This window comes from Heterodontus francisci, chromosome 14 (genome assembly GCF_036365525.1).
Source record: "Heterodontus francisci isolate sHetFra1 chromosome 14, sHetFra1.hap1, whole genome shotgun sequence".
Taxonomy (NCBI): Eukaryota; Metazoa; Chordata; class Chondrichthyes; order Heterodontiformes; family Heterodontidae; genus Heterodontus; species Heterodontus francisci.
The window spans coordinates 36868468-36894775 of record NC_090384.1 but is presented as its reverse complement, the minus strand read 5'-3'; the positions used below and the strand labels follow the sequence as shown (position 1 = coordinate 36894775).

The 26308-nt window shown below is 43.4% G+C and overlaps 1 protein-coding gene across 1 annotated transcript in view; it reads right to left on the bottom strand.

The window, feature by feature from the left end:
* Positions 1–26308, bottom strand: part of trpm5 (transient receptor potential cation channel, subfamily M, member 5) — a 165377-nt gene that overhangs the window by 37022 nt on the left and 102047 nt on the right. The window contains exons 17-18 of the mRNA XM_068045855.1: positions 2972–3230; positions 1469–1587 (exon numbers count right to left, since the gene is read on the bottom strand). Coding sequence (XP_067901956.1) covers positions 1469–1587; positions 2972–3230 — 378 coding nt within the window. The remainder of the gene's footprint in view (positions 1–1468; positions 1588–2971; positions 3231–26308) is intronic.

The window sequence follows — 26308 nt, the reverse complement described above, 5'->3', positions numbered from 1 at the left end:
AGTTCCAAGTTATGAAAATGATTGTATCTAAAGATGTTTGTTATTTTTCAAATGGGTTTAAAGTTATAAGGAGAAATAAAGAATTCTTTTGCTGTAATCTACTGAAATCCATTTCTTCTGTTTAATTTTACTTCTTAATGAACTCAATTCATATTTTATAGCCTATTAGAGTATTAGTCATCTTCAGTCAGGGAGTTCAGAAGTATGTTGTTTCCAGTGTACATTTTGATAATAAACAAGTTTGATGTTTGAGTGAGATATACTACCTCATAGATTACTTTGTGTATTTCAGTTCATAGGATGTGATGAAGGGAATGTGTTTTTGAAAGTGTTATGAAGTATTTTTTTTAACACTGGGAATGAGAAAAATGTATCTGGCAAGTGCCCCATTTGTAAAACACATCTTACAAGCAGTCCCAAATACCCACACAGGAAATAGTACAGGGGGGCAACTGTGAATTTATCTATGAAAGGAATCACAAGGCCCACAACACAGCATTGGCAAACGGCTGCAGCTCAGTAGAATTACTAACAGGAAGATGGTTGGAAACAATTTTGAAAATGTTGCAGCAGATTTTGTTCCTCAATGGCCACAAGTAGCCAAGTTCAGAGAAATAATGAGGAGTGCAAATCCATCAGGTGGAGAATTATAACTGCCAGAGTAAGACAGCAATTGAAATCTGGGGTGACAGGCAAAAGGAATAGGGACAAAGAACTATAAGTGTAACAAGAGGTCTCTTCCATATATGTCCGTACAGCCAGTAGTTCTGCAAGATGAATCTAACTTCACCTTGTTCACAGTCACAAAGTAACAGGAAGAGAGACACACAGGGACACATAACCTAGTAATTTGGGGGATACTGATAACCAAAGCAAAGAAGATAAAATCTCTCTGGAGCTGGGCCAGAGAATACTTTAGAGTCCTGAGGTACAGAATCAGAGAAGTATTAATCTAAAATCTAGGAGACTATCAATATTTCTAAAATCAAAATCCAGACTTATAACTGGTATTTACTAAAATATTCCCTGGAGAGAAGATGTAAGGTTATTCAGTTAAATATAAATTAATTATATGTAATATAATAAAATCCAAGAGGGAGAGTACTGAGTGAGTATAAATAGAGGGGAGTCTCCGATAGAATGATACAGCACTGGAGGCCACTTAGCGCTTCATGCCTGTTCTGGCTCAATCTAACAGTCCCTTTCCCCAAACACTTTTACATTTCCCTTTTTCAACTATTTTTCCACATTCCTGCTACAAACTCTTGTGAATTCTGCTTTCCTGTACGCTAACCATCCATACAAACAATATTCTCTGATTGCTGCACATACTTCATCTCCTATTGGAGCATTCCTGATTTCACTCAGTTTCTGGACAGATCACTGCAAAACGTTTGGGATATTACCACATAAAGGGCACGCTGTGATGGAAGAAAGAGGGGGTGTTTCAGAGACCCCCAATACTGACCTGCACGTCACTCCCACTATGAACAGCACCAAGGCCAACATGTCACACTTGTTCCATGAATCCTCCACATACAGTTTAAATTTCTTCACTATGTTAGTGTTTCCTTCAGTGAAAAAACTCTGGAGAGAGAACAGAAAGCAACTGATCACAAGATGTGAAGCAGTTGGGATATTGTGACCAGATCAGTTAGCCTTGGAGCACTGCAGACTCATTTAGGAGGAGGTGTGCAAATATAGTCCACCAAAAGTTGTTAGTGCTGTATCAGTGAACTCCATTTAAATCAATGTGATTTATGTCATGTGAGTCGTGTGAAAATTATAAGATATGTATTAGGTAGTGATGGTGTATGGGAAATGCATTATTGAGTGACACTGGGAGTAATAGTGATTTACAGGTCTGAGATACCCATTTTTCATGTACCTGTATTAGTTGTGTAGTGTCCCCTATAAACTACATTCACAAACAAAAGTGTTTTGAAACTGTTAATTTTAAAAATGAGTGGCAGCCTCCATCTTGTGGTGGTTGTGGGTACAGCATTTGCATTTTCCTGCACTTGATGCTGTTGTTTGCGTTTGATTGAAATCATCCACAATCTATCACTTCTCTGGTGTAAACAAGGTGAATAGCGACAGCAGCATTGTTTCAATCAGCATGTAATATACGACACAGGTTTGGTGTACTCTGGATTCTATTCACTATATTTCAATTCCCAAGTAACCAACCTGCAGAAAGTCACATATTATATTACTTTTACTTCTAAGTCACTTAAACAGTACTTGATCTTTTCCCACATTTGACACTGGCTTGTATACTGCTCCATTTTGCTGACACAGCATTAAGTGCATGTGTTCATACGATGAATAAAGTGATATGGTTGTATTGATATGATGAATGAGGTGGTACAGTCTGCTCTATAAGTTAAGAATTCAATGCACTGGGTGTCAGTTTGCTGTGGGCAATTATTCACAGACTAATGTTCCCTCTGCTCTGCCTGACAACATGCTTCAGTCCCATCCTCAGAAGAGCACTTTGTACTGCACCAGTAAGACTTTTTTTCCATTTGCTAAACCAGTCATTCTGTTTTTTACCCCCGTCTGGGCTAGGTTGCCAAGTTAATGCCAATTAGTGCCAAATTAGGGGCAGTTGGGTGTTTTGGGGAATCTGCATTGTGAGTGCCAAACTCATTTCATATACATGGCTCGTACAGTCACCAGATGGAGGTGGCTTTCATACCATCAGTCTGGGATGTATGGGAGCCTAGGCTTCAGAAGTAAATCACTGCACCACAAGGTCACCAACATGAGTCTTCACCTTAATCACTTAATATTGCATCTCCTGCTCACAATACTCCCTGCTTTTGCAGGGAGAACTTCCCTCCTTTTCTACTATTTGCATCTGTGTACATTACTTTTATTTCTCATTCTATTCACATCAGTGACAGGCAGCCACTTTCTCTCCCCCCAGCCGTATACGTGGTTAAAATCACTCAGTTGGTTTCCTTACCTGTCTGAGCTCCTCCAGGGCTAAAGTGAAAACCCAGAAGTACAGTGTTATCTCCGCCATAGAAGGACCAATAGGAGGAGGAGGCTTGAAATCCACCAGCAAAACGTATGCAAAAAGGGACAGGAATGCAAAATACAGGATCACATTCCCGAGGAATACAGTGACCGGAGCACCCCAGAATTTCTTCCACCTTCTTAAAATAAATTTTCTACGTTGGTTCCCTCCACAAAGTCTTTTTTTATCCTTTGCGTCATGATCACTGTCAGGCGATATAATAACAAGTTGTTAAAATTTTAATCATGAGCGAAATACGAACAAGAATGACTTTTAGAACTGGTGCTGCTTAATTTGTGTTCCAGGAGACTGTTGTCCATGAGCCAACTCGTGCCATCGGTGCTGTTGAATCTGGCACCCTTGGCCCAGCGACAAAATCATAGACTCAGTTTATCACAGACACTGAGATCCCAGACTCCAACATAAACCAACACCAGTATAGCAGCAGCTCCAGAACAACCGACTTTATAATGGACTATTTTAAAAAAGGTCATATGCAGAGGATTCCAAATACATATCTCATCAGCACATCCTACAGTGAGGTTAATTATCCCTTCTCCAAAAGGTGGAAGCGAGATTAATGTTGACAGGAAATGCCATAACTTTGCCAGGAGTGCGGCAGAAATCCATGTTTCCACGCGGAGACGGGGTTTCTGACACACTTCCAGCAAAGTTACAGCGGCAGAGCAACAGCTCCGAGGAAGTTCCCAATATTTGTCCATTACACAGTTGTCACTATTTTAGTTCAAAAGACTGGCACCGTTTAAAGTTGTCATTGTCCAGCATGAATACCAGCAAATATAAAATGATCCAAATTGAATGTGTTTCATGATCATGATACATCTCAGGATATTAATATCAAAGTGATTCCTGACAATGCAGCCGGCCACTGATGTCATCAGGCTGCACCAAGGTGTGCACTTGTGCAGACGGGCTCCTGCTCTCTGCGCATGCTCTGCATTCCGACTTGCCAGGACTGGTTAGCGCATGCGCCGATGACATCGTCGCATGACGTGTGCATCTTCGGGCAACGCGCCTGTTCAACCTCTGTGCATGCGCTTTACGCATACAGCAATGCAACGCTCACGTATTCACCCATGCGTTAAGCTCCGCTCCCCCCTCGCTGTTCTCTCCGGCTGCTCCGCTCATTCGGCTGCTCCGCTCCCCCCTCAGTGCTCTCTCTGGCCACTCCGCTCTCCCCCCCACCGCTGCTCTCTCCAGCCGCTCCACTCTTTCGGCCGCTCCGATCCCCCCACTCCCCGCCACCCCCCCCCCCCCCCCCACTGCTCTCTCCGGCCGCTCCGCTCCCCCCCCCCCGCTGCTCTCTCCGCCCGCTCCGCTACTCCCATCCCCGACCCAGGCCCAACCAGCTCCGCTCCCCCCCGTTCCCAGCCCGCTCTGCTCTGCTCCCCCCCATCCCCGTCGCGCTTGCTCGCTTTCCCCTTCCCGCCATTGTGTGCTGCCATGTGTTTAGGTCAGGTTGCCTTTGTGTGATTATTTGAGCAGCACCATCTTTAGTCCTGGCAGCTGCCTGAAGTCACAGACTGTGACGTTTTATGGCACATGCTGCGTTTGTGCATGTGCCACTGCAGCGCCACCTAGTGGTAGCATTGTCAGCAAACGCAGCCTATTAATATACCAACTTTCCTAATCTTCCTGGTTTAATGTGTTATCTGAACCCATTATTGTCTGATAACCACAGTAATGGCTGTGGAATTGTGGAAGAGACTGTCTCATACACTTGGGTCCATCACTGACAGCTTCATTTTAGTCCATTCGTTGACAATATTTACGGTATTGATATTAACCAGTATCAACACTAACAGCAGCTTTGCAGCATCACTTTAAAGTGCTACAAGACTAGGTCACAAGTGTACCAACTGGTGAACTCAAAGAATTAATTTGAATATTTCCATGCAAATCGATTCACATTTTTTTCTTGTCATGTTTAGTTGTTCTTCAAAATTGTCCTTCAGAGCTCCCATTTGTCTCTGTTTCATTTGTTTCAGCCTGATACCAGGCTGAATATAGAAAGTTCAGAGGGGAAGTGAAAAAAGAAATAAGAGAAGCAAAGAGAGAGTATGAGAAGAGACTGGCAGCTAACATAAAAGGGAATCCAAAGGCATATAAATAGTAAAGGAGTAGTAAAAGGAGAGGTGGGGCTGATTAGCAATCAAAAAGGTGATTTACACATGCTGGCAGAGGGCGTGGCTGAAGTACTGAATCATTGCTTTGCAATTGTCTTTACCAAGGAAGAAGATGCTGCCGAAGTCATAGTGAAAGAGGAGGTAGTTGAGATACAGGATGGGCTAAAAATTGATAAAGAGGTGCTAGAAAGGCTGGCTGTACGGTTAAAGTTGTTAAGTCACCAGGACCAGCTGGAATACATTTGAGGTTGCTGAGGGAAATAAGGGTGGAAATTGCAGAGGTAATGGCATAATCTTCCAATCTTCCTTAGACACAGGGGTGGGGCCAGAGGGCTGGAGAATTGCAAATGTTACACTCTTTTTCAGAAAGGGGTGCAAGGATAAACCCAGCAACTATAGGCCAGTCAGTTTAACCTCAGTGGTGGAAAAGCTTTTAAAAAAACCAGGACAAAATTAACAGTCATTTGGTCAAATATGGATTAATTAAGGAAACCAGCATGAATTAGTTAAAGACAAATCATGTTTAACTAACTTGCTGGAGTTTCTTGATGAGGTGACAGAGAGGGTTGATGAGGGTAATGTGGTTGTTGTGGTGTACGTGGACTTCCAAAATACATTTGATAAAGTACCGCGTAACAGGCTTGTCAGCAAAGTCAAAGGATAAAAGGGACAGTAGCAGCATTGATATGAAATTGGATGAGTGACAGGAAACAGAGAGTAGTGGTGAACGGTTCTTTTTCAGACTGGAGGAAGGTGTATAGTCGAGTTCCCCAGGGGCCGGTAATAGAACCACGGCTTTTCTTGATCGATATTAATGACCTAGACTTAGGTGTACAGGGCACAATTTCAAAATTTGCAAATGACACAAAACTTAGAAGTATTGTGAACTGTGAGGAGGATAGTGATAGACTTCAAGAAGACATAGACAGGCTGGTGGAATAGGCGGAAATGTGGCAGATGACTTTTAATACAGAGAAGTGTGAAGTGATACAGTTTGGCAGGAAGAATGAGGAGAGGCAATATAAAATAAATGGTGCAATTCTAAAATGGGTACAGGAGTAAAGGGACCTAGGGGTGTATGTGCACAAATCGTTGAAGATGGCAAGGCAGGTTGAGAAAGTGGTTAATAAGGGATATGGGATCCTGGGCTTTATAAATAGAGGAATAGAGTGCAAAAGTAAGGTAGTTATGGTGAACCTGTATAAAACAATGGCTCGGCCTCAACTGGAGTACTGTGTTCAATTCTGGGCACCATACTTTAGGAAGAGAGGGTGCAAAAAAGATTTACGAGAATGGTTCCAGGGATGAGAGACTTCAGTTATGTGAATAGATTGGGGGAGCTAGGTCTGTTCTCATTAAAGAGGAGAAGGTTGTGACGAGATTTGATAGAGGTGTTTAAAATTATGAGGGGTCTGGACAAAGTAGATAGGGAGAAACTGTTCCCATTGGTGGAAGGGTCCAGAATGAGAGGATACCAATTTAAGGGGAATGGCAAATGTACCAAAGACAACATGAAGGAAAACATTTTAAAGCAGCAAATGGTTAGGATCTGGAATGCACTTCCTAAGAGGGTGATGGAGGCAGAGTCAATCGTGGCTTTCAAAAGGCAATTGGATAATTAAGATAAAACAATTGCAGGGCTACAAGGAAAGGGAAGGGCATTGGAACTAGATGAATTGTCCTTGCAGAGAGCCAGAACAGTCACGAAGGGACAAAAGGCCTCCTTCTGTGCCGTAACCATTCTATGATTTCACAGACTTCCTACCCCCCCCCACCCACCCCCGCTCCAAATTAAAGCACTTTTATATCTCATCAGGAGCAATGATATTGTATTTGTATCTGGGGGTCAGTGTCAATGTCAACTTAGTTTCATCGGCAATGCCCAAGACCTCCTGTGTATTCTGCCATTATGCCCACAGATTAGAGGGCTCAGCATTGATAGCACCTGATGATCTTGCCAGACATCTGGAGATGTTGCAGTGCTTTTCTGATAAAATGCCAGCCTCTCCCTCGACACCAACCTCTCCCATAACTGGTACATCTCTGATTTTTCTCCATTGGAATCCTCCCATTCAATGTGGCCTTCCATATGTGTCCATAATAGACCATAATTCCCTCCTGTTCTTACCATGGGAGAAGTTCAGAGAACACTGTTCTAAATACATAACAATTAATATTAATATTAATGCAAAGGTGGGTTCCAAGCAGGGCTTGGCAGGGTGAAGGGGGGTGGTGGTGGGATGGGAAATTGTGTGCACAAAACCTGTAAGAAAACTTAACATATTTAATTTAGATTTGAGAAGCAAAAAGGGTATGATCACATGACTAGAGGTATTCTACAGGCCTCCAAATAGTGAGAGGGAGATAGAGGAGCAAATCTGCAGGGAAATCACAGAGATGTGCAAGAACTAAAGAGTGGTGATATTGGGGGACTTTAATTAACCAAATAACTATCAGGATAATTTTAGAATAAAGGGTAAGAAGGGGAGGAATTTCTAAAATGTGGTCAAGAAAACTTCCTTGATCAGTATGTTCTCAGCCCAACTAGAAAAGAGGCATTGCTGGATCTAGTGGTGGGAAATGAGGTGGACCAAGTGGACCAGGTGTCTGTGGGGGCACACTTGGGTAAGGTTTAGACTAGTAATGCAGAAAAGCCAGGAACAGAATAAGGTAGAATATCTAGATTGGAAGAGGGCTAATTTAAAAGCAACGAGAAGGGATCTAGCTAGGGTAGAGTGGAACGAAAGACTGGCTGAAAGAGCTGTATCAGAATAATGGGTTATCTTTAAGGAAGAGGTGCTTCAGGTACAGGTTAGGAACATTCCTACAAGGGTGAAAGGTAAGGGAACCAAGAACAGGGATCCTTGGTTGATGAGGGAGATAGAGATGATGATGAAACAAAAAAAGAGGGTGTATGATGCATGTCAGGTAAACTCATCAAGTGAGAACCAGGCTACATACAATAAGTTGAGAGGGGGAGGTGAAGACAAAAATAAGACTGGCAAAAAGAGAATATGAAAATAAAATGGCAGTCAACGTAAAAGGGAACTCAAAGATCTTTTAAATAGTAAGAAAGTAAGAAGAGGAGGAGTGGGGCCTATTAGGGACAGAGACGGTAATATATGCTTAGAAGTGCAGACATGGCTAATATACTTAATGAGTACTTAGCATCAGTGTTCACTAAGGAAATATCAGTAGAAACAGAGAGATTAGAAGCAATGGATAGGATAAAAATTGAGACGGGGGAGGTACTAAAAAGGCTGGCAATGCTTAGGGTAGATAAGTCACCTGGTCTGGAGGCCTTGCATCCCAGGTTGCTAAAGGAGGTGAGAATGGAGATCGCCGAAGGGCTTCCCATAATCTTCCAATCTTCCCTTGATATGGTGGTGGGGGAGTGGGGGGAGTGGGGGGGGGGGTGGTGGGGAGTGCCAGAGGATTGGAGAGTGGCAAATGTTGATACCCTTATTCACCTTATTCAAGAAAGGGTGTAAGGACAGTCCCACAACTACAGGCCAGTTAGTTTAACATCAGTGGTGTGTGAGGTTTTAGAAACTATAGACAGGAAAAATATCAAAGGACACTTTGAGAGGTTTGAGAAATAAAATGTCAATTAGAAAGGCAACTCAGCAAAATGTAGTTAAGTCAGAATGAGAAAAGACAGAGTCAAGTTGCTCGGGCAAAGGGCAAGATTAGGGAGTAAATATTGAAGCTGGAATCAGCCTAAGCTGCACAATCAGCAAATTCTGGAATAGTTGACTAATGTGAAACGAAGAGATAAAGGACCAAGGCTAGAGACATTTGTTGTGAGCACTGATAAGATTATAACTGTGTATTCATAAGTGTGCATGATAAATCATCTATTGTTTGACTATATTGCGTGACAAGACAGCATATAAGTTTGTACCTTTGAGTGTAAAATCAGAGTGCTATCTCGGACTGCCCGAGATGATATCCCCCTGCGTACACTTGAATAAACGATCGAAACCTGTACCTGAGTTTCCTCGTGTGCTGATTGAGTTGTCCCCCAACAGTTTGGTATAATCGGCAGGATACCCGCACTGGACCATTGGAGCGGAGCTGCAAGCGGGTGAGTATATTTATTTACCACCCATAGTTAGGGCAGTAAGCCTACCCGAATGAAGGTCCGGTCGAGTACCCAAAGAATCTAAAGGAGGACTCAGGACAGGAGGCGCCGGGTAAGGAGGCGTAACCGTGCTGGCGAGATAGTGAAGCCGAAGCCACGGGGCGAGATCAGAAACTTTACAGTTCAGGTGTGAAGCCGCGCTGGTCAGGAAACTAAGACCATGCAGGGCAGTGTTAAGTAGCTAGCTAAAGAGTGGAGCGAAGCAATGCTGGTCGGAGAACTGTGCAGGGCAACGCACACAAAGCAGGAACAAAATAAAATGGGAGAGAAAAAGGCGGTGAAAGCGATGGACTTTGACTGGGGGCCAGAGAGCTCCATGATTAAGTTTATGGCAGAGCAACATAAAAAGACTCTGTTTTTCATGAAATTTCAAGTAAGTAGTAAGAAGTTACTGTGTCTTTGTTCGAGTCTGCATGAATGTCTGCTGTGGAGCTGACAGTCGTTAACTCTTTGTTGTCTGGGTTTAATGTTGAAAGCATGAGTCTATTATTTGTTCTATTTTTAGACATGTATATTTTTGAGCAAACCTTGAGTCATGTTTTGGATGTGTACAAGTTGAACCTGTGTGTGTTCCTTGGGATCGGGACAGGGAATTTAATACAGATTTTTGTTACTTTGAATTCATAACCCATTACAGTAATCAATTTTTCTAAGTTATTTGGAATTGAATGAGTGGGAAAGTGATTGTTGAGTGTATTCATTTCAATTTAAGATTGTGCACCCAGGAATGGAATATAAAATTGAAATATATTTTAAATTAAAATTTCATTTTTATTTTAAAAGTTGGTTTTGCAACTGTGAAAAGGCAATGAACAATTTTGTAAGAGATAAGCTTCAGCCTTGAATGTTTGAAGATGCCTGGCAGAAATCCAATTTGAAGTTTAAAATACTTTGTTTTAATTGGACCAAAGCTTAAAATCTGCTATTGTTTTATTTTGCAGTTTACATTGAAGACATGTCTTACTGACTGTTTTTAAGTAGTAAATGTCAGAAATTGGATATTGTTTTAAGGGATAAGCAAAGGAGATATGGGAAAAATAAAAGTTTGTGTAAGAAGTTGGTTTTACATCTTTTGTTGTCAGAACGTTAAATAACTTTTTCTTTAGCTTTTGGTTTTATTACTGTCATTTGAAAAGGTGCCTGAAAAAAGAACAAGAAAAAATGATGTAATTTACCTTACATATTTTTTTTTAAACGTGCTATTCTGTTCTGTGTGTAGTTAATAAGTATTACAAGTTAATAAGTCTGAATTAAGTTTATACTATTAAGGATAACTAACCGGTTAGGTTGAGAAAACTGTAATTTCATTTGTAGCCACAATGAATTCCTAGTATATTATGTCAAGTTTTGAGGGAGGCTTTAATTCCGGATATCTCGCTCATAATATTGGCAGTTTTAAATTTTAAATGTTTATTGCTGTGAACTGGAATTTGGAATCATCTTGGTTGTATCAAAAAAAAAACCTTGGATTAGAAACCTTTTACAAAAGATGCTAAAAGTTTGGAAACAATTGGAGTTTAATCTAAAATGCTGTTTCTCGAATGGAGATGGTTTCCTTTGAAGTTGATAATGTTACTAATGATTTTATTGTTTTAAAACCCTAACGATACCTAAAGAATTGGAAAAAAAGTTTAAAATGGAGTTTCGTTCATTTTCAATTGGGAATGTTTTTTTTAAAGTTACATAAAGTGATGAATCTGAGAATGTTTTGCTCCACCTCTTTGGAGACAAGCAAAGAAATTAACCCCGCTGCAGCTGTTTTCCCATTTAATCCACCACACAATTTTTGCATTGCTGAGAATAAAAATATATTGGAAATTATTAAATTTTAAATTTCTAAATTGACAGATATACTGGACAAATTAACCCATTGAGATTTGGGGCAGAGCCACAATGGATTATTTGGTTTTTTAAAGTAGGTTCAAAGGACACATGAGAGCTGATGCCATAGCAAGAGATCAGCAGCTTTAAGAATTTGAGAACATAACTGCAGACAGCAAATCTATGAGATAAAGTGCTTGAGATGGAGAGTTAGTTGCAAGCACTTCTGTCTTTAATGTAAAAAAAATGCAATACCACCAAGTCTGGGCATAAGAAATTAGAATTGATAAATAAAATTAAATTGATATGATTGGTTATTTAAAGCACTCAAAGGGGAATTTATTTGACATTTAAGGGGATAATCACATTTTTAGAAAACTAAAAAAAGACAGTCTTGGTGGTTCCTAAGTATAAAGAACAAAATTTCTTTTGATAGGTTTAATTAATGTTCCATTTAATATCTATCACTCCAGCAATACTGTTATTTGAATTAGTACTAATTTGAGATGTCGAAAATCCAGTGTAATTTAGCAAGTTACTTACAAGAAATTAAAATGTCATCTAAGATAGAGAAAAAAAAACAACCAAAATATGGTAATGCCTGGAATCAAATGGGAAAGTTTGATTTCTGTTTTAAAGAATTATGAATATTGGACTGTAAAAGTTTTCCAAGGCTCAAAATGAAATAGAATTATAATTAATGGGAATTGGCTATTAGATCTGGCTGATGCAAGAGCTGATAAAGGAATTCTGGGGATAAACAATGGTGAAATTAGAATTCAAACAGTTAAGTTAATATAGTGTAGAATTTCCAAGAAGCCTAGAACTTTCCAGTGAAAGTCAGGGAAGTGTAGCTAAGACTTGTAATTTGATAGTTTTCTCTTGGAGATATTTGTATCCTTGCCTATGAGATTTTAAGAGAGCTACATTTGAAAGTCTGGCCACTACCCGAGACATCGGGACCATTCAGGGGAGGTAAGCAAAGATCTCAGACAGACACCACCAGCAGCATCCACCCCCCCCCACCCCCCCCCCCCCCCCCCCACCACCCCGAAATTTTGATCTTTTGATAAGATCACCTGAGAGTTAAGAATGTGTGGCATGATATTAGGATACTAGTGTAAGTGTGCAGAACACACAAAATGCATGGTGAACTGCACTGAACAACGGGTCTCAAACATGGTTACCTACTTGACAAACAGCATGGCATGAAATGGTTAATGTAGCCAGTAGAGTGAGACACATTTTACATGATCAAAGTATTGGCACACACTCCATGGAGAAAATGACTTTACAATAATCAGGATAAATTAAACACATTGGTATTGATCAAAGGGAGTAAAATTAAAGTTCAGAAAGACAGTTGAAGGGCTAGAAAAATAAGAATATTTAGTAAGAATTATCCACAAGATGGATACAAGCAAAGAGAGAGCTGGAGAATCTTTTAAGTTCATGCATGATGGATGTATCGTGATATTGTAATGAATGTAATATGACGCTTTTGTGGTTTAGTGTGATTGGGCCATGGATCCATGCATGTTGCCACTATGATATAAGTATCCACAGATAAATTATTGGCGTTAATGCTCAGACAATGATCCATGGAAGGAGAGAATGTCCCATTTTAGAGTCTAACATTTAGCTTTATTAGAATCCTTCTTTGTAGTATGATTAATTGGGAAAACTAGGGGCTGGATTTTACCTTAGGTGGATGGGAATCCGCCACCGACATAAAAGTTGGTGGCAAACCTGCTTCCGCCTAGCCCTGGGATCCATCCCATATTTTACAGGTCCGCGGGCTTTAATTGTCTCGAGGCGGGACTTCCACCCGCTTGAGGAAGTCCCATCTCAGTGAGCTGTTGGCCAATCAGCGGGGCCAGAGCTCTTAGTCCCAGCAATACCACCGGGAGCTGTGGCCACTGCTGGGACTGCAGCCCAGCCGATGGCATGGAGCCAGGAGTGAAGGTAAGTTGGGCATGCCTCACCAGGGGGATTGGTTGTGCCCTGGCGAGACTAGGGTGGTCGTTTGGGGGAGGGGGTGCGTCTTGTGTCCCAGGGGTGGGTTGGGAGGTGGGGGTGGCCCTTGATCGGGCACCCTGTGCCCGACTGAAATGGCATCCCCCCTGGCGCACAGAAAGGCTGGCAGCTATCACTGGGTGGCCTTTCATGTCCCCAGCATGCCCTCTTGCCACGGGTAAAATACCCGTGGAGGTGGGCGAGGGCCGTTAAGTGGCCACTTAAGGGCCTTAATTGGCCTCGGGTGGGTGGGCCATTCCCCCACCATCTGTCCCTCGCCTGACCGCTGTAAAGTTGTCCGGAGGTGGGAGCGGGGCGGGAAAGCTTCCCGGAGCACCCCGCTCAATTTTACGCCTCCCCCACGCCACTATCCGACCCGCTGGGGCGGCATAAAATTCAGCCATAGGACACAGTATAGACAAGATGTCAAGGCAGAGGGATTCTGGGAGATTATGTCAAGTTTAAATACTTACTTGCAGTAAAAATGTCAGTCCTTGAGAACAGACAGAGAACACAGCTTCTGTATAGATTTGTCTCGTAATGAGATAAGGCGTTCCCAGAAAAGTACAAGCATTGAGATAGGTGGTTAACACAAAGACTTTTTCTATGTATTAATTGCATAAATGCAAAAGGTTAGCAACCATCACAAAACGATCCCTGGTTGGTTAAGAAAGACATCCTTTACAAGACTGATCACTGATTGGTATGAGGGGAGGGTTAACTTGCAGGTCATGGAAGGCGTAAAGGAAAATCCCCCACTATCAACATCCTGGGGGTTACCATTGCCCAGAAACTGAACTGGAGTAGCCATATAAATACAAGAGCAGGTCAGAGGCTAGGAATCCTGCGGCGAGTAACTCACCTCCTGACTCCCCAAAGCCTGTCCACCATTTACAAGGCACAAGTCAGGAGTGTGATGGAATACATTCCACTTGCCTGGATGGGTGCAGCTCCAACAACATTGAAGAAGCTCGAAACCATCTAGGACAAAGCAGCCCGCTTGATTGGCACCCCATCCACAAACATACACTCTCTCCACCACCGATGCCCAGTAGCAGCAGTTTGTACCACCTACAAGATGCACTGCAGAAACGTATCAAGGCTTCTTAGACAGCACCTTCCAAACCCACAACCTCCGACCTAGAAGGACAAGGGCAGCAAATGCATGGGAACGCCACCACCTACAAGTTCCCCTCCAAGGCACACACCATCTTGACTTGGAATTATATCACCATTCCTTCACTGTTGCTAGGTCAAAATCCTGGAACTCCCTTCCTAATTGCACTGTGGGTGTACCTGCCCCATATGTACTGCAGTGGTTCAAGAAGACAGCTCACCACCTCCTTCTCAAGAGCAATTAGGGATGGGCAATAAATGCTGGCCTAGCCAGGGACGCCCACGTCCCATGAAGGAATTAAAAAAAAATTATGATTGTCATCCTCACCGATTGCAGTGCATCTACTGGGTGAATTTGCGACCCTCACTCACTCACAGGGCTGTTCTTTCACCCTTACAGGAAAGTAGAGTGCAAAGTGCAAATGAAGGAGAGAACTGGAGGTGGCTCTCCACAAATAGTTCATCTCACAGTTGCAGAGGAGGATGCCATTGAGATGAGTGGCACCTCTGCATCTCTCTCACTTGGAGATGTAGAGACTGGGGGCTTGCAGAGAGCTGCTGATAGAATTACAGATATCTCTGACACACTTATGCTAATTTTATATCGTCAATGACTGAACTAGGAGGAGTTGAGCATGGTGACTGCCAAGATTACTGTTGTGACAGGATTAATTCATATCTGTTTATTTTGCCTTCCAGGGCCTCCATGTGGAGAGCAACAGTCTGTGGACATGCCTGACGATGATTCCTCAGAGGATCTCATTCCTCTGTGGGTGCACCATCACAGGATGTACAGCCATACCACACTCAAAAACTAGCACTTCGGTGGGTCCAGTTGGAGAGTTAGTTGGACTTTTACCTGGTGCTTCATAATACACAAATAATCACAAGCAGGAACAGCTGGCAGGGACAGCTGTGGAGAATCCATATTTGGGGGTAAGCTGGACACTGATGCTGAATCTCGGTGGCTGTCGATGCAGGTAAAACAGCAACTTTGCGAGGTACTGGCCAATGTGCCATGCACATTCTCCACAATAACAGAGGATGGAGGAGTCCAGCTCTAACATTAGTGGATTGGTGTCACAGGTAATTGCGAGAATATCTGCCATGGAGAGAGAGTGGTCAGCTTCAAGGAGCTTCAAGCATAGCTCTCAAATGAGTGTGCATGTCATGACCACAGCCGTGCAGCAGATGTCTGCCACCTTAAACAGCTTGATGAGTACACTATCCATGGTCTTATAATGCATCACCAATTTGCACCAAAGTGTTCTCCAGCAGAGTGGTAGGAGGGACGTGGTACTGGTCCAGGACAGGGATGATGGTGAAAGGGGACAAGGAAGTGGGAACTCAACCATCACGCTTCTCACAGCCAGTACCCAACATGCTGCCTCATCTCCGAATGGTCAAGTCTGCCCTGGCACAGCGCAGGTGGAGCAGTCTTTGGCAGGGTCCTCCTGGGCTCCAAAACCTAGATGGTGTAGGCCGACAGCATCTTGAATATCCGACAAATGATCTTCAGAGTCTATCTCTGCACCTGCTGAAGCAACAGGAGATGCAACACATAGAAGTGTTAGGAAGTATAAGCTATTGTAACTCACCAAGGGTATGCGTATGGGTATTTGACAAGATGTTATGTTGTTAAGTATCCTTTTTTTTAATAACACCACATAAAATTTATGATTAGCACCACTTCCACATCTTGCTCACTATTGCATCCTGAGTGCCAACTCAACCTTTGACCTGTTTCATGATGACGATCAATACGTGATGGGACTCAATGGGGAATGTGCAATGGGTAGATGCGTGATTGAAGAGCTGTCTGGTGCAAATGGAATGGGGGTTGGTGTTGGAGGGAAATAAACCACAACATTTCAGTTTTCAATATCTCCATTCTGAGTCATTAGCTGAACCTCCAAGTTATTAGGGCATCCTTGGCTTCCTGGCTAGCAATCCATGTGTCATGTCTGACAATGGATCTCTCATCTTCATATTTTTTCTCCTCTTCTTCAATGGTTTCATAATCAGAAGATGATTAATGAGCGCCTTGGTCCTCCTCCACTTGTAATCCTCTCTACTGCACAATGATGTGCAAGGCGCAGCAAACCGCTATTAATCTGGATACCCTCACTGGCGAGTACTGAAGGGTGCCTAAGACCTCTTATTTCCACCTCAGTAACAATGCCCAACTCTGCGCTGTCTCAGCTCATTTGATACTGATACCTTCATCCATACCTTTTTATCTCCAGATTTGATTATTCCAACACACTCCTGGCCAGCCTCCCAAATTCTACCCTATATAAACTTGATCTCAGCCAAAACTCTGCTGCCTGTGTCCTAACTTGCAGCAAGTCACATTCACCCACCACTCTGGTGCTCACTGATCTATATTGGCTCTTGGTTAAGTCATGCCTCGATTTTAAAATTCTCATCTTAGTATTCAAATTCCTCGTTGACATACCCGGTGGTCATGTGGTTCATGTTATAGTGCTTTTGCACCTCTTTGGTAGGGTTTCTCACAGGTGTCATGAAGAGCTTCGGAACATACATCTGCAATTTTCCAATGTAAGGGGAGAATTCCTGAATCAAAAAGCTTAGGAAGAGTTTGGCTTAAGCATCTGCAATTTCCTCACCTACTTCCTTTAAAAACCTGGGTTGGAAACCATCAGATCCTTCATCAGATCAGTCTTTAGTGCCATTATTTTTTCTAATACTGTTTTCTTGCTTACTTTCCTCCAACTAAACATTGGAAAAGTGAAGCCACTGGGCTGGATTTTACCATAGGTGGACGGGATTTTACCACCGAGATAAAAGTTTTACGGGTCCCCAGGCTTTAACTGTCCCGAGGCGGGACTTCCACCGGCCGGCAGCTCTTAGTCCCAGCAGCGCCACCGGGAACGGTGGCCACTGCTGGGACTGCAGCCCAGCCAACCGAGGAGGATGCAATGGAGCCGGGCTCCACGATAGGTTGTCGATACCTCGCTGACAGAATCAGGCGTGCCCCAGCGAGGCAAGGGTAGTCGTTTGGGGGGAAGGGGGGTGCTTTGGGTCCCAGGGGTGGGTTGGGAGGTGGGAGCGGCCCTCAATTGGGCACCCTGTGCCCGACTGCCATGGCACCCTCCTGGCACGCGGCAGCTATCGCTGGGCGGCCTTTCACGTCGCCAAAACGCCCGCTTGCCATGGGTAAAATAACCGTGGAGGCAGGTGAGGGCCCTTAAGTGGCCAATAAATGGCCACTTAAGGGCCTTGATTGGCTTTGGGCAGGTGGCCGTTCCCCCTCCCCCCCGCTCGACCGTCATAAAGTTGGCCGGAGGTGGGAGTGGGGCGGGCAGGTGTCCCGGAGCCTCCTGTTCAATTTTACACCGTCCCCATCCACCCCCCACGCCACCATTCGACCTGCTGGGGGGGGCGTAAAATTCAGCCCATTGTCTGAAAACCCCGCTCCTGAGCCACCAACTTCAATTCCCCAGCAAATGTCTGAGGCTGAACCATACTGTTCACAAATTTGGTGTCATATTTGATCCCAAGATGAGCTTCGGACCACATCTGTCCCTAAACTAAGAACACTTATTTCCACCTCTGTTACATCACCCAACTCCACCCCTGCCTCAGCTCATCTGCTGCTGAAAACTTCATCCATGCCTTTGTTAACTCTAGATTTCTCTATTCCAATCTAATCCTGGACAGACTATAACAGACAAGCCTCCATAAACTTGAAGTCATCCAAAACTCTGCTGCCCATGTCCTTACTCGCACAAGTCCCATTCACCCCTGTTCTCGATGATCTGCATTGTCTTCCAGGTAAGCAATGCCTCTGTTTTGAAATTCTCATCTTTGTTTTCAAATCCCTCTCTATCTCTGTAATCTCCTCCAGCCCCACAACCCTCCGAGATATCTGCACCCCTCTAATTCTGGCTTCTTGAGCATCCCAATTTTACTGTGCAATGATTGGTGGCCCTGCCTTTAGCTGCCTAGGCCCTAAACTCTGGAATTCCCTCTCTCAAACTCCCTGCCTCTCTACCTTGCTTTCTTCCTTTAAAGATGCTCCTTCAAGCCATTTTCCTCTCTGTCTCTTTATGTTACTTGGTGTCATATTTTGTTTTATAATGTGCTTGTGAAGTGCTCTGGGACATTTTATTATATTAAAGGCACTATACAAATAGAAGTTGTCGTTTGTGTTAATTTTAGGGAGTTCCGGTCTTTGATTCATTATTCATTTCTCTTGTTATGGTCAAGTGACGAGGAGTCGAAGGGCTTCCCTCTTTTTACTCTCCTTGTTTGACCACAACAGGTTATCTGGCTAATTCAGTAGGTGTTTAATTACTTACTTGCCATGATCATAACAAGAACCAATCAGACAGGTTTTCTTGAGTTTAACAAAGTGTTACGACTAGGTGAGAAAGGTGTCTACGGATCCCTCTCAGCCTTCACCCGGTCTTACCATAACAGGGTTTAATTTTTAAAACACCATGGTTTTTAGCTCCCCCCTGGTGAATCCTTGTTCACTGTTTTCCAATTATAAGGCAAAGAAACCAGCACAAACAGGCTTTCTTAGGTTTAAAGAAGAAAAGTTGAAATTCATTAAACTTAAACCTAAACTCTAATTCGGTTAATGTCTACGGATACACGATGTGCCCACGCTAGCATGCACACGCAATACACACATGCAGATAGAGACAGAAAGAAAACAGAAGAAATAAAGTGGAAAACTTTGAGGCACTATCTGAGGAGGTTTTTTGTGTTATGGTTCTTCGAGCTCACTGTAGAGTCCTTTATTGTAGGCAGATCTTGCTTTTCATTGTGGCCCAGTATTCTTCTTAAACCTTGTTCACTGTAGGAGACTTTTCTCTCTTGGTGTTCATGTGACTTCAGTGGATTCAGAGGCTTGTGAGGAAGAGATGGGAGCAGACAGGAGAGATCTTCTCAGTCCAGGAGCAAACAGACACTCTGCCCAAACTGTTTGTACAAATTCAAAAAACTCAGGTTGCCCAGCAGGTTCGTCATGTGACTAGCTGGTTTGACCATGTCCGCTTGTATGTTCGACCATCTTAGCAGTCAACCTGGAATGCGAGCTCCCCCACCTTCAATGATCAAGAGTCCATTTTGGGTTGAATGTGTCGGGGAATAGCTGCTTTGTCCTTCCAAAGACTGTCTGTTAATATGCAAATGTCTTTTTCAGCCACGGCTGATATGTTTAACAAGTCCTTTCTTCACTCCAGTAACAGTTTAAAATCAATGTTCATGACAAAATTAATGTGCCTCATTCTTGGCAGGTGGGGGCCTAGCATGACATATGAAAGAGGTCAACTTTATTGTACCTAAAATGAACTAATGAAAAAAATAAACGAGGTACCAACTTTCACTCTCTCTCTCTCACACAGGCACACACACACACATACACATACACACACAAATATGTTAGAGTGGGGAAAGGTAAATTGGTTGAGTTAGAGTCCATAAAAAAAGGTATACAGTCTGTGGAGTTTGGTGATTCGGCTGACTTCTAGTTGAATTCGGCGGTCCTGAGGTTTTTAGCTTGAAGAGCTAATTGGTCCGGTGAGTCTCTTGGAGACAGTGACGCAGATGATTTCCTTCAACAGGATTTCTGATTGTAGCAGAAGTATGCAAAGGTGGTCAGTCAACAAGCAGGATTTGAAACTTTCAAGCTGGAATGGAGAGAGAGAGAGAGAGAGAGAGAGGGACCCCACTTTGGGTCTGCACGTGTCGTAGTCCAGAAACTTCTTGCTGCAGAGAAACACAAGCTTAAAAACACAGATGAGGAAGGGGTTGTCACATTACAGTCACTCAGTGATTCAAACATAGCAGTTAGCATTATTTCTTCTTCTTGCTAAAAAAAAAACAAGTAGTTCCCTTAAACTTCCTGGGTCTTGGTTCTTGCTGGGTACTGAGCAGACATTTCGTCTCCCTCCTCACAAGACTTGCAAGGTAGGATACAGTGTTGCAAATTAGGTGGCCACCCTAAGCTGCCAGTAGAGTCATTTTTTTATTTGTTTCTTTTAAAAATATCTTAAAAAAAATATATAAATTCAGATCTCCGGTCAGTGGATTAAACAAAATTATCATTCAACAAAGCAAGTTGGCATGACACTCTAGAATGCCAGGTTTATTATACTCTTCCTCTACTGTGAAGAGTGACAAACTAATTATTCAACACATCTGACATTGTCTTATCTTCATTTGCAATATTACCCACATCTGTTTTTAAAGGGCCCACATTAATCTTGAGTACCCTATTCCTTCTAATATAATTGTAAGAAGTTTTTGTGTTAATCTTGATAACCTCACAAGTTTATTTTCATATTCCTTTTTTCTGCAGCTCTTAATATCTTTTTTCACGTCTATTTGCTGTTCTTTATCTCTCCCAATCCCCTGGATCTAAATTATTCTTTACACTTTCATTTGCTCTTTCCTTGAGTTTTATGTTATCTCTCATCTCTTATGCCAACCATGGCTGTTTTATTTGGTAAGTACATCCCTTGCCTCTTAGGAGTATATACTGATCCTGTACTAAGTTAAATTCTTTTCTGAACACCTCCCACTGTTCATCTGCAGTTTTACCAATAACAGTGTTGGCCAATTTGCTGTTGCAAGTCTCTGTCTCGTCCCATTAAAGTTAGTTTCACCAAAATCTAGACTCTTAAAGCTGAATCTTAATCCCCCAAAATAGGTAGGTTACAGTCAGGTGAAATATTATGACTTAAAAAATCTCAACTTAACCCAAACCTGTCTCCAATCAGCCCACTTCCAGATTTAACGAAGGCGGGACAAGGAGTTGGCAGCCATACTGCTCCCAGGGGGCGGGTTGACCATTTAAATGTTTTAATGAGGTTAGCAGCCTCAGATTTAAACCTGGCTTGCCGAGTTTCCCAGGGAAATCTGGCAGTTGAAGTGAGGTGAGGACAGCGTTGGAGAGGAGGTAAGCTTTTACAGTGCTGCTTATGGGCCAGGAGGAGCAGAAGTGCTTCCACCCAGCCCCAAGCCCCATCCCACCAATAAAAAGACCACATCCAACCCCACCCATCACCCCAAGGTTGGGGATCAGACCTCTCCCTACCTGCTCCTGCAGCTTGCTCGGGAGTGTACCCATCCGACTGGATGCAAAGCCTGTCAATCAACCTGTGCGGGGAAGCTATGGAAAAATATCTTCACAGCATAAGGGGTAACATGAAACTACGAGTTTTAGAATAGAAACCCTGTTTCCTGGTACAATGAGGATTGGAATGTTTGACTGCTGCAGTGTGAAAGCATCAGGACAGCTTCCAGGGAATTTAGCACATACCTGCATGACCCTCCTTGTGGTTGTACATATAGTTGGTAAACACTCCTGGCTCAGCTGATGGTCCTTTGACTGCGATGTGTATGCAATCGATGGCACCTTGTACTTGTGGAAAACCAACCACAGAGGCGAAGGCTTGCTCATTCTGGCTATTGTTGCAGGGGAAGTCAAAATAAGTCAATGCACTGACAAACAACCCATCTGTGACCTGCCCTATACACTTCTGGGCACCCAACTGAGAGACCCTTGAGATGTCTGAAGCGCTGCGCTGAAAGGAGCCAGAGGCAAAGAAATTGAGGGCTGTGCTGACTTTCACAATGATGGGCAATGTGTGGCACCCCCACCCCAGGTCCAGCAGGGAGCAGCTCTTCTTGAAGGAGGCTGCAGATATCTGCGATCACTGATCTTCAGATAGATCAAGAAAGATGAACATCTGCCTGTAGACTGTCTCATGTGGGCAGTGCCTCCTGTGACCTAGGTCCCTCTGTTGCTCTCTGCAGTGTTCTCCACTCTGTTCCCCTTAACCATATTATGCACCTCTCTTTTTTGTACCACAGTTTGATCTTGTTGCCATTAATGGTAATTGTCTTTCATGTCTGACATTTTATGAAAACATCTGTGGCACCTTCATCCTGATGTCTGTTTGATAGCCTCCAAACTTCTGAAACATGTCTACGAGCAAAAGAATTTCTGCTAAACATTTACCAGAGGGAACTGAGAAAGCAGCAGTAAGCGCTGAGCCTTTTTTCATATCGGGCATGCAGAACTTTAAACACCCCCATGAAATGCTGCTCAATCTAGCCTCCATTTCATGGATGAGTTTCTCAAGCCCTGTGAAACCTGTGCTGGAGTTGTTACATTCAAATCCTTGATGGAATGTCTTCAACTGCACCTTATCGTAGAATCATAGAAAGTTTAAGGCACAGAAAGAGTCCACTTGGCCCATCGTGTCTGTGCCAGCTGAAAAACGATCCACCTATTCTAATCCCACCTTCCAGCATTTGATCCATAGCACTGCAGCTTACGGCACTTGAGATGCATATCCAGACTCCTTTTGAATGAGTTGAGGGTCTCTGCCTGAACCACCCTTTCAGGCAGTGAGTTCCAGACCATCACCACCCTCTGGGTGAAAATTTTTTCCTCATCTCCCCTCTAATTGTTCTACCAATCTCTTTAAATCTATGCCCCCTTGTCACTGACCTCTCTGCTCGGGTGAATAGACCCTTCACCTCCACTCTATCCAGGCCCCTCAAAATTTTGTACGTTTCAATCAAATCTCCCCTCAGCCTTCTCTGTTCCAAGGAGAACAACCCCAGCCTATCCAATCTTTCCTCATAGCTGCATTTTTCCAGTCCTGGCAACATCCTCGTAAATCACCTCTGTACCCTCTCTAGTGCAATTACATCCTTTCTGTAATGAGGTGACCAGAACTGCACACAGTGCTCAAATTGTGGCCTAACCAATGATTTATACAGTTCCAGCATAACTTCTCTGCTCTTGTATTCTACACCTTGGCTAATAAAGGAAAGGATTCCATCTGCCTTCTTAACCACCTTATTGACCTGTCCTGCTACCTTCAGGGATCTGTGGACATTCACTCCAACGTCCCTCACTTCCTCCACACTTCTCAGTATTTTCCCATTAATCATGTATTCCTTTGCCTTGTTTGACCTCCCCAAATGCATCACCTCACACTTCTCCAAGTTGAATTCCAATTTGCCACTTTTCTGCCCATCTGACCAGACCATCAACATCTTCCTGCAGCCTACAACTATCCGCTTCGGTATCTACCAAACGGCCAATCTTTATATAATCTGCAAACTTCTTGATCATGCCCCCTATGTTTACATCCAAATCATTAATATATACCACAAAAAGCAGGGGACCCAGTACTGAGCCCTGCGGAATCCCACTGGAAACAGTTTTAGCCCTCCAGTCGCTAAAACAGTGGTCAACAATTACCCTTTGTTTCCTGCCACTGAGTCAATTTTGTACCCACCCTGCTGCATTTCCCTGGATCCCGTGGGATTTTATTTTTTAACCAGTCTGCCATTTGGGACTTTGTCAAAAGCCTTGCTAAAGATCCATGCAGACCACATCAACTGCACTACCCTCATCTATCTTCATTGTTACCTCTTCAAAAAATTCGATCGAGTTGGTCAAACAAGATCTTCCCTTAACAAATCCATGCTGACTATCCTTGATTTACCTGTGCCTTTCTAAGCGACAGTTTATTCTGCCTCTCAGAATAGATTCCAATAATTTGCCCACTACTGAGTTTAGATTGACTGGCCTGTAATTATTCGGTCTATACTTCGCTCCCTTTTTAAACAGAGGTACAACGTTAGCAGTTCTCCAATCCTCCGGCACCATATCTGTATCCAGTGAGGACAAAATGATGGTCAGACCCTCTGCTATTTCCTCTCCTGCTTCTTTTAACAGCCTAGGTTACATTTCATCTGGCCCTGGTGATTTATCAACTTTCAAGGATGTTAATCCCATTAATACTTCCTCCCTCCCTATGGTTATCACATAATACTTCATCCTCTTCCTCCTTAACTACAATTGTGCCCCTCTTTTGTGAAGACAGACACAAAGTATTCATTAAGAACCATACCAATAACTTCCGCCCCTACACGTAGGTTACCTTTTTGGTCTTTTATGGGCCCTACTCTCTCCTTAGTTATCTTCCTACTCTTAATGTATTGATAAAACATCTTTGGGTTCACCTTGATTTTGCTTGCCAATATTCTTTCATGCCCTTTCTTAGCTTTCCTAATTTCCTTTTTGATTTCACCCCTCCACTTTCTATACTCCTCTCAGCTTTCTGTAGTATTGAGACCTCATGTGGTACATAAGCTTTCCTTTTCTGCCTTATCTTACCTGTAGGCTCCTTGACATCCATGGAGCTCTAGATTTGGCCGTCTCACCCTTTTTTGTGGGAACATGTTTACTCTGAACCCCTTGAATCTCCCCTTTGAATGCCTCCCACTGTTCTATCACTGATTTACCTTCAGTAGCTGTTTCCAATCCACTTTCACGAAAATCACTTCAGTAAAATTGGCTTTGCCCCAATTGAGAACTCTAACTCCTGTTATATCTCTGTACTTTTCCATAATTATGTTAAAATTGACTGAATTATGATCACTACCATCAAAATGCTCTCCCACTGCCACTCCTTCCACCTGCCCATCTTCATTTCCTAAAACTAAGTCTAAAACTGCACTCTTTCTGGTTGGACTTGCTACATACTGGCCAAAAAAGTTCTCCTGAATGCACCTCAAGAATTCTGCTCCCTCAATTCCTTTCATACTAAAGCTATTCCAGTTAATATTGGGGTGGATAAAATCCGCTACTATTACTGTCCTATTGGTCTCGCACTTCTCAGAGATTTGCCCACATATCACTCTTCTCTCTCTGACTGTTTGGGGGTCTATAGTACAGTCCCAGCAGTGTGATTTCCCCCTTTTTATCTGAGTTCAATCCATATGGCCTCATTTGATGAACCTTCCAACACACAGCTGCAATAGTTTCCTTGACCAAAATTGCCATTCCCCCTCCTTTCTTATCCCCCTCCCTATTGCGTCTGAAAGCCCTGTAACCAGGAACGTTGAGCTGTCATTCCTGTCCCTCCTTAAGCCATGTTTCTGTAATAGCTATGATATCATACTGCCACGTGTCTATCTGTGCCCTCAGCTCATCTGCTTTATTTGCTATACTCCTCGCATTGAACTAGATACCCTTGAGCACTGCCAAAAGCTTTTTTTTTATTTTCTAACCCTTGTTTCCTCTGTCTTCCAGAGTCATCCATTAACTTTCTGCTCCAATATTAATTTCTGATTTTGTCCCAACTGAGTCTATCCTCAGGTCCCCAGCCCCTTGCCAAACTAGTTTAAACACTCCCCAACAGCACCAGAAAAACATCCCGCAAGGAACTCAGTCCCAGCTCTGTTCAGGTGCAACCCATCCTGCCTGCACTGGTCCCATCTCCCCAGAGCTGGTCCCAATGTCCCAGGAATCTGAAGCCCTCCCTCATGCACCATCTTTCCAGCCACGCATTCATCTGTCTTATCCTTCTATTTCTATACTCATTTGCGCATGGCACTGGGAGTAATCTGGAGATTATTACTTTTGAGGTCCTGCTTGCTCATTTCTTCCCTAGCTCCCTAAATTCTGACTGCAGGACCACATCCCTCTTACTGACTATGTCGTTGGTTCTGATGTGGACCATGACTGCTGGCTATACACCCTCCCCTTCAGGATACTCTGCAGCCGCTCAGTGCCATCCTTCACCCTGGCACCAGGGAGGCAACACACCATCCTGGATTCACGTCTGTGGCCACATAAATGCCTGTCTGTTCCCCTGACTACTGAATCACCTATCACTATGGCTCTTCCAGTCTTCCCTGTACCCCCTGTGCAGCTGAGCCACCCATGCTGCCATGGACTTGGCTCTGGCTGTACTCCCCAGGTGAAGCATCACCCATTCCCTCTCTCCCTGCATACTCTTAAGTTGTGGGGTGACCACATCTATAAACATGCTATCCATATAGCTCTCATCCTCATGAATACACTGCAGTGTCACCAGCTGCTGCTCAAGCTCCAAAACACAGAGCTCAAGCTGCTTCAATTCATGACACTTCCTGCACAAACCGTTCTCCAGGATACAGGAAGCATCCCGGAGCTCCCACATAGCATAGGAGGTGCACTCTCGAGGTTGAAGCAACACTGCCACACCTTTATTT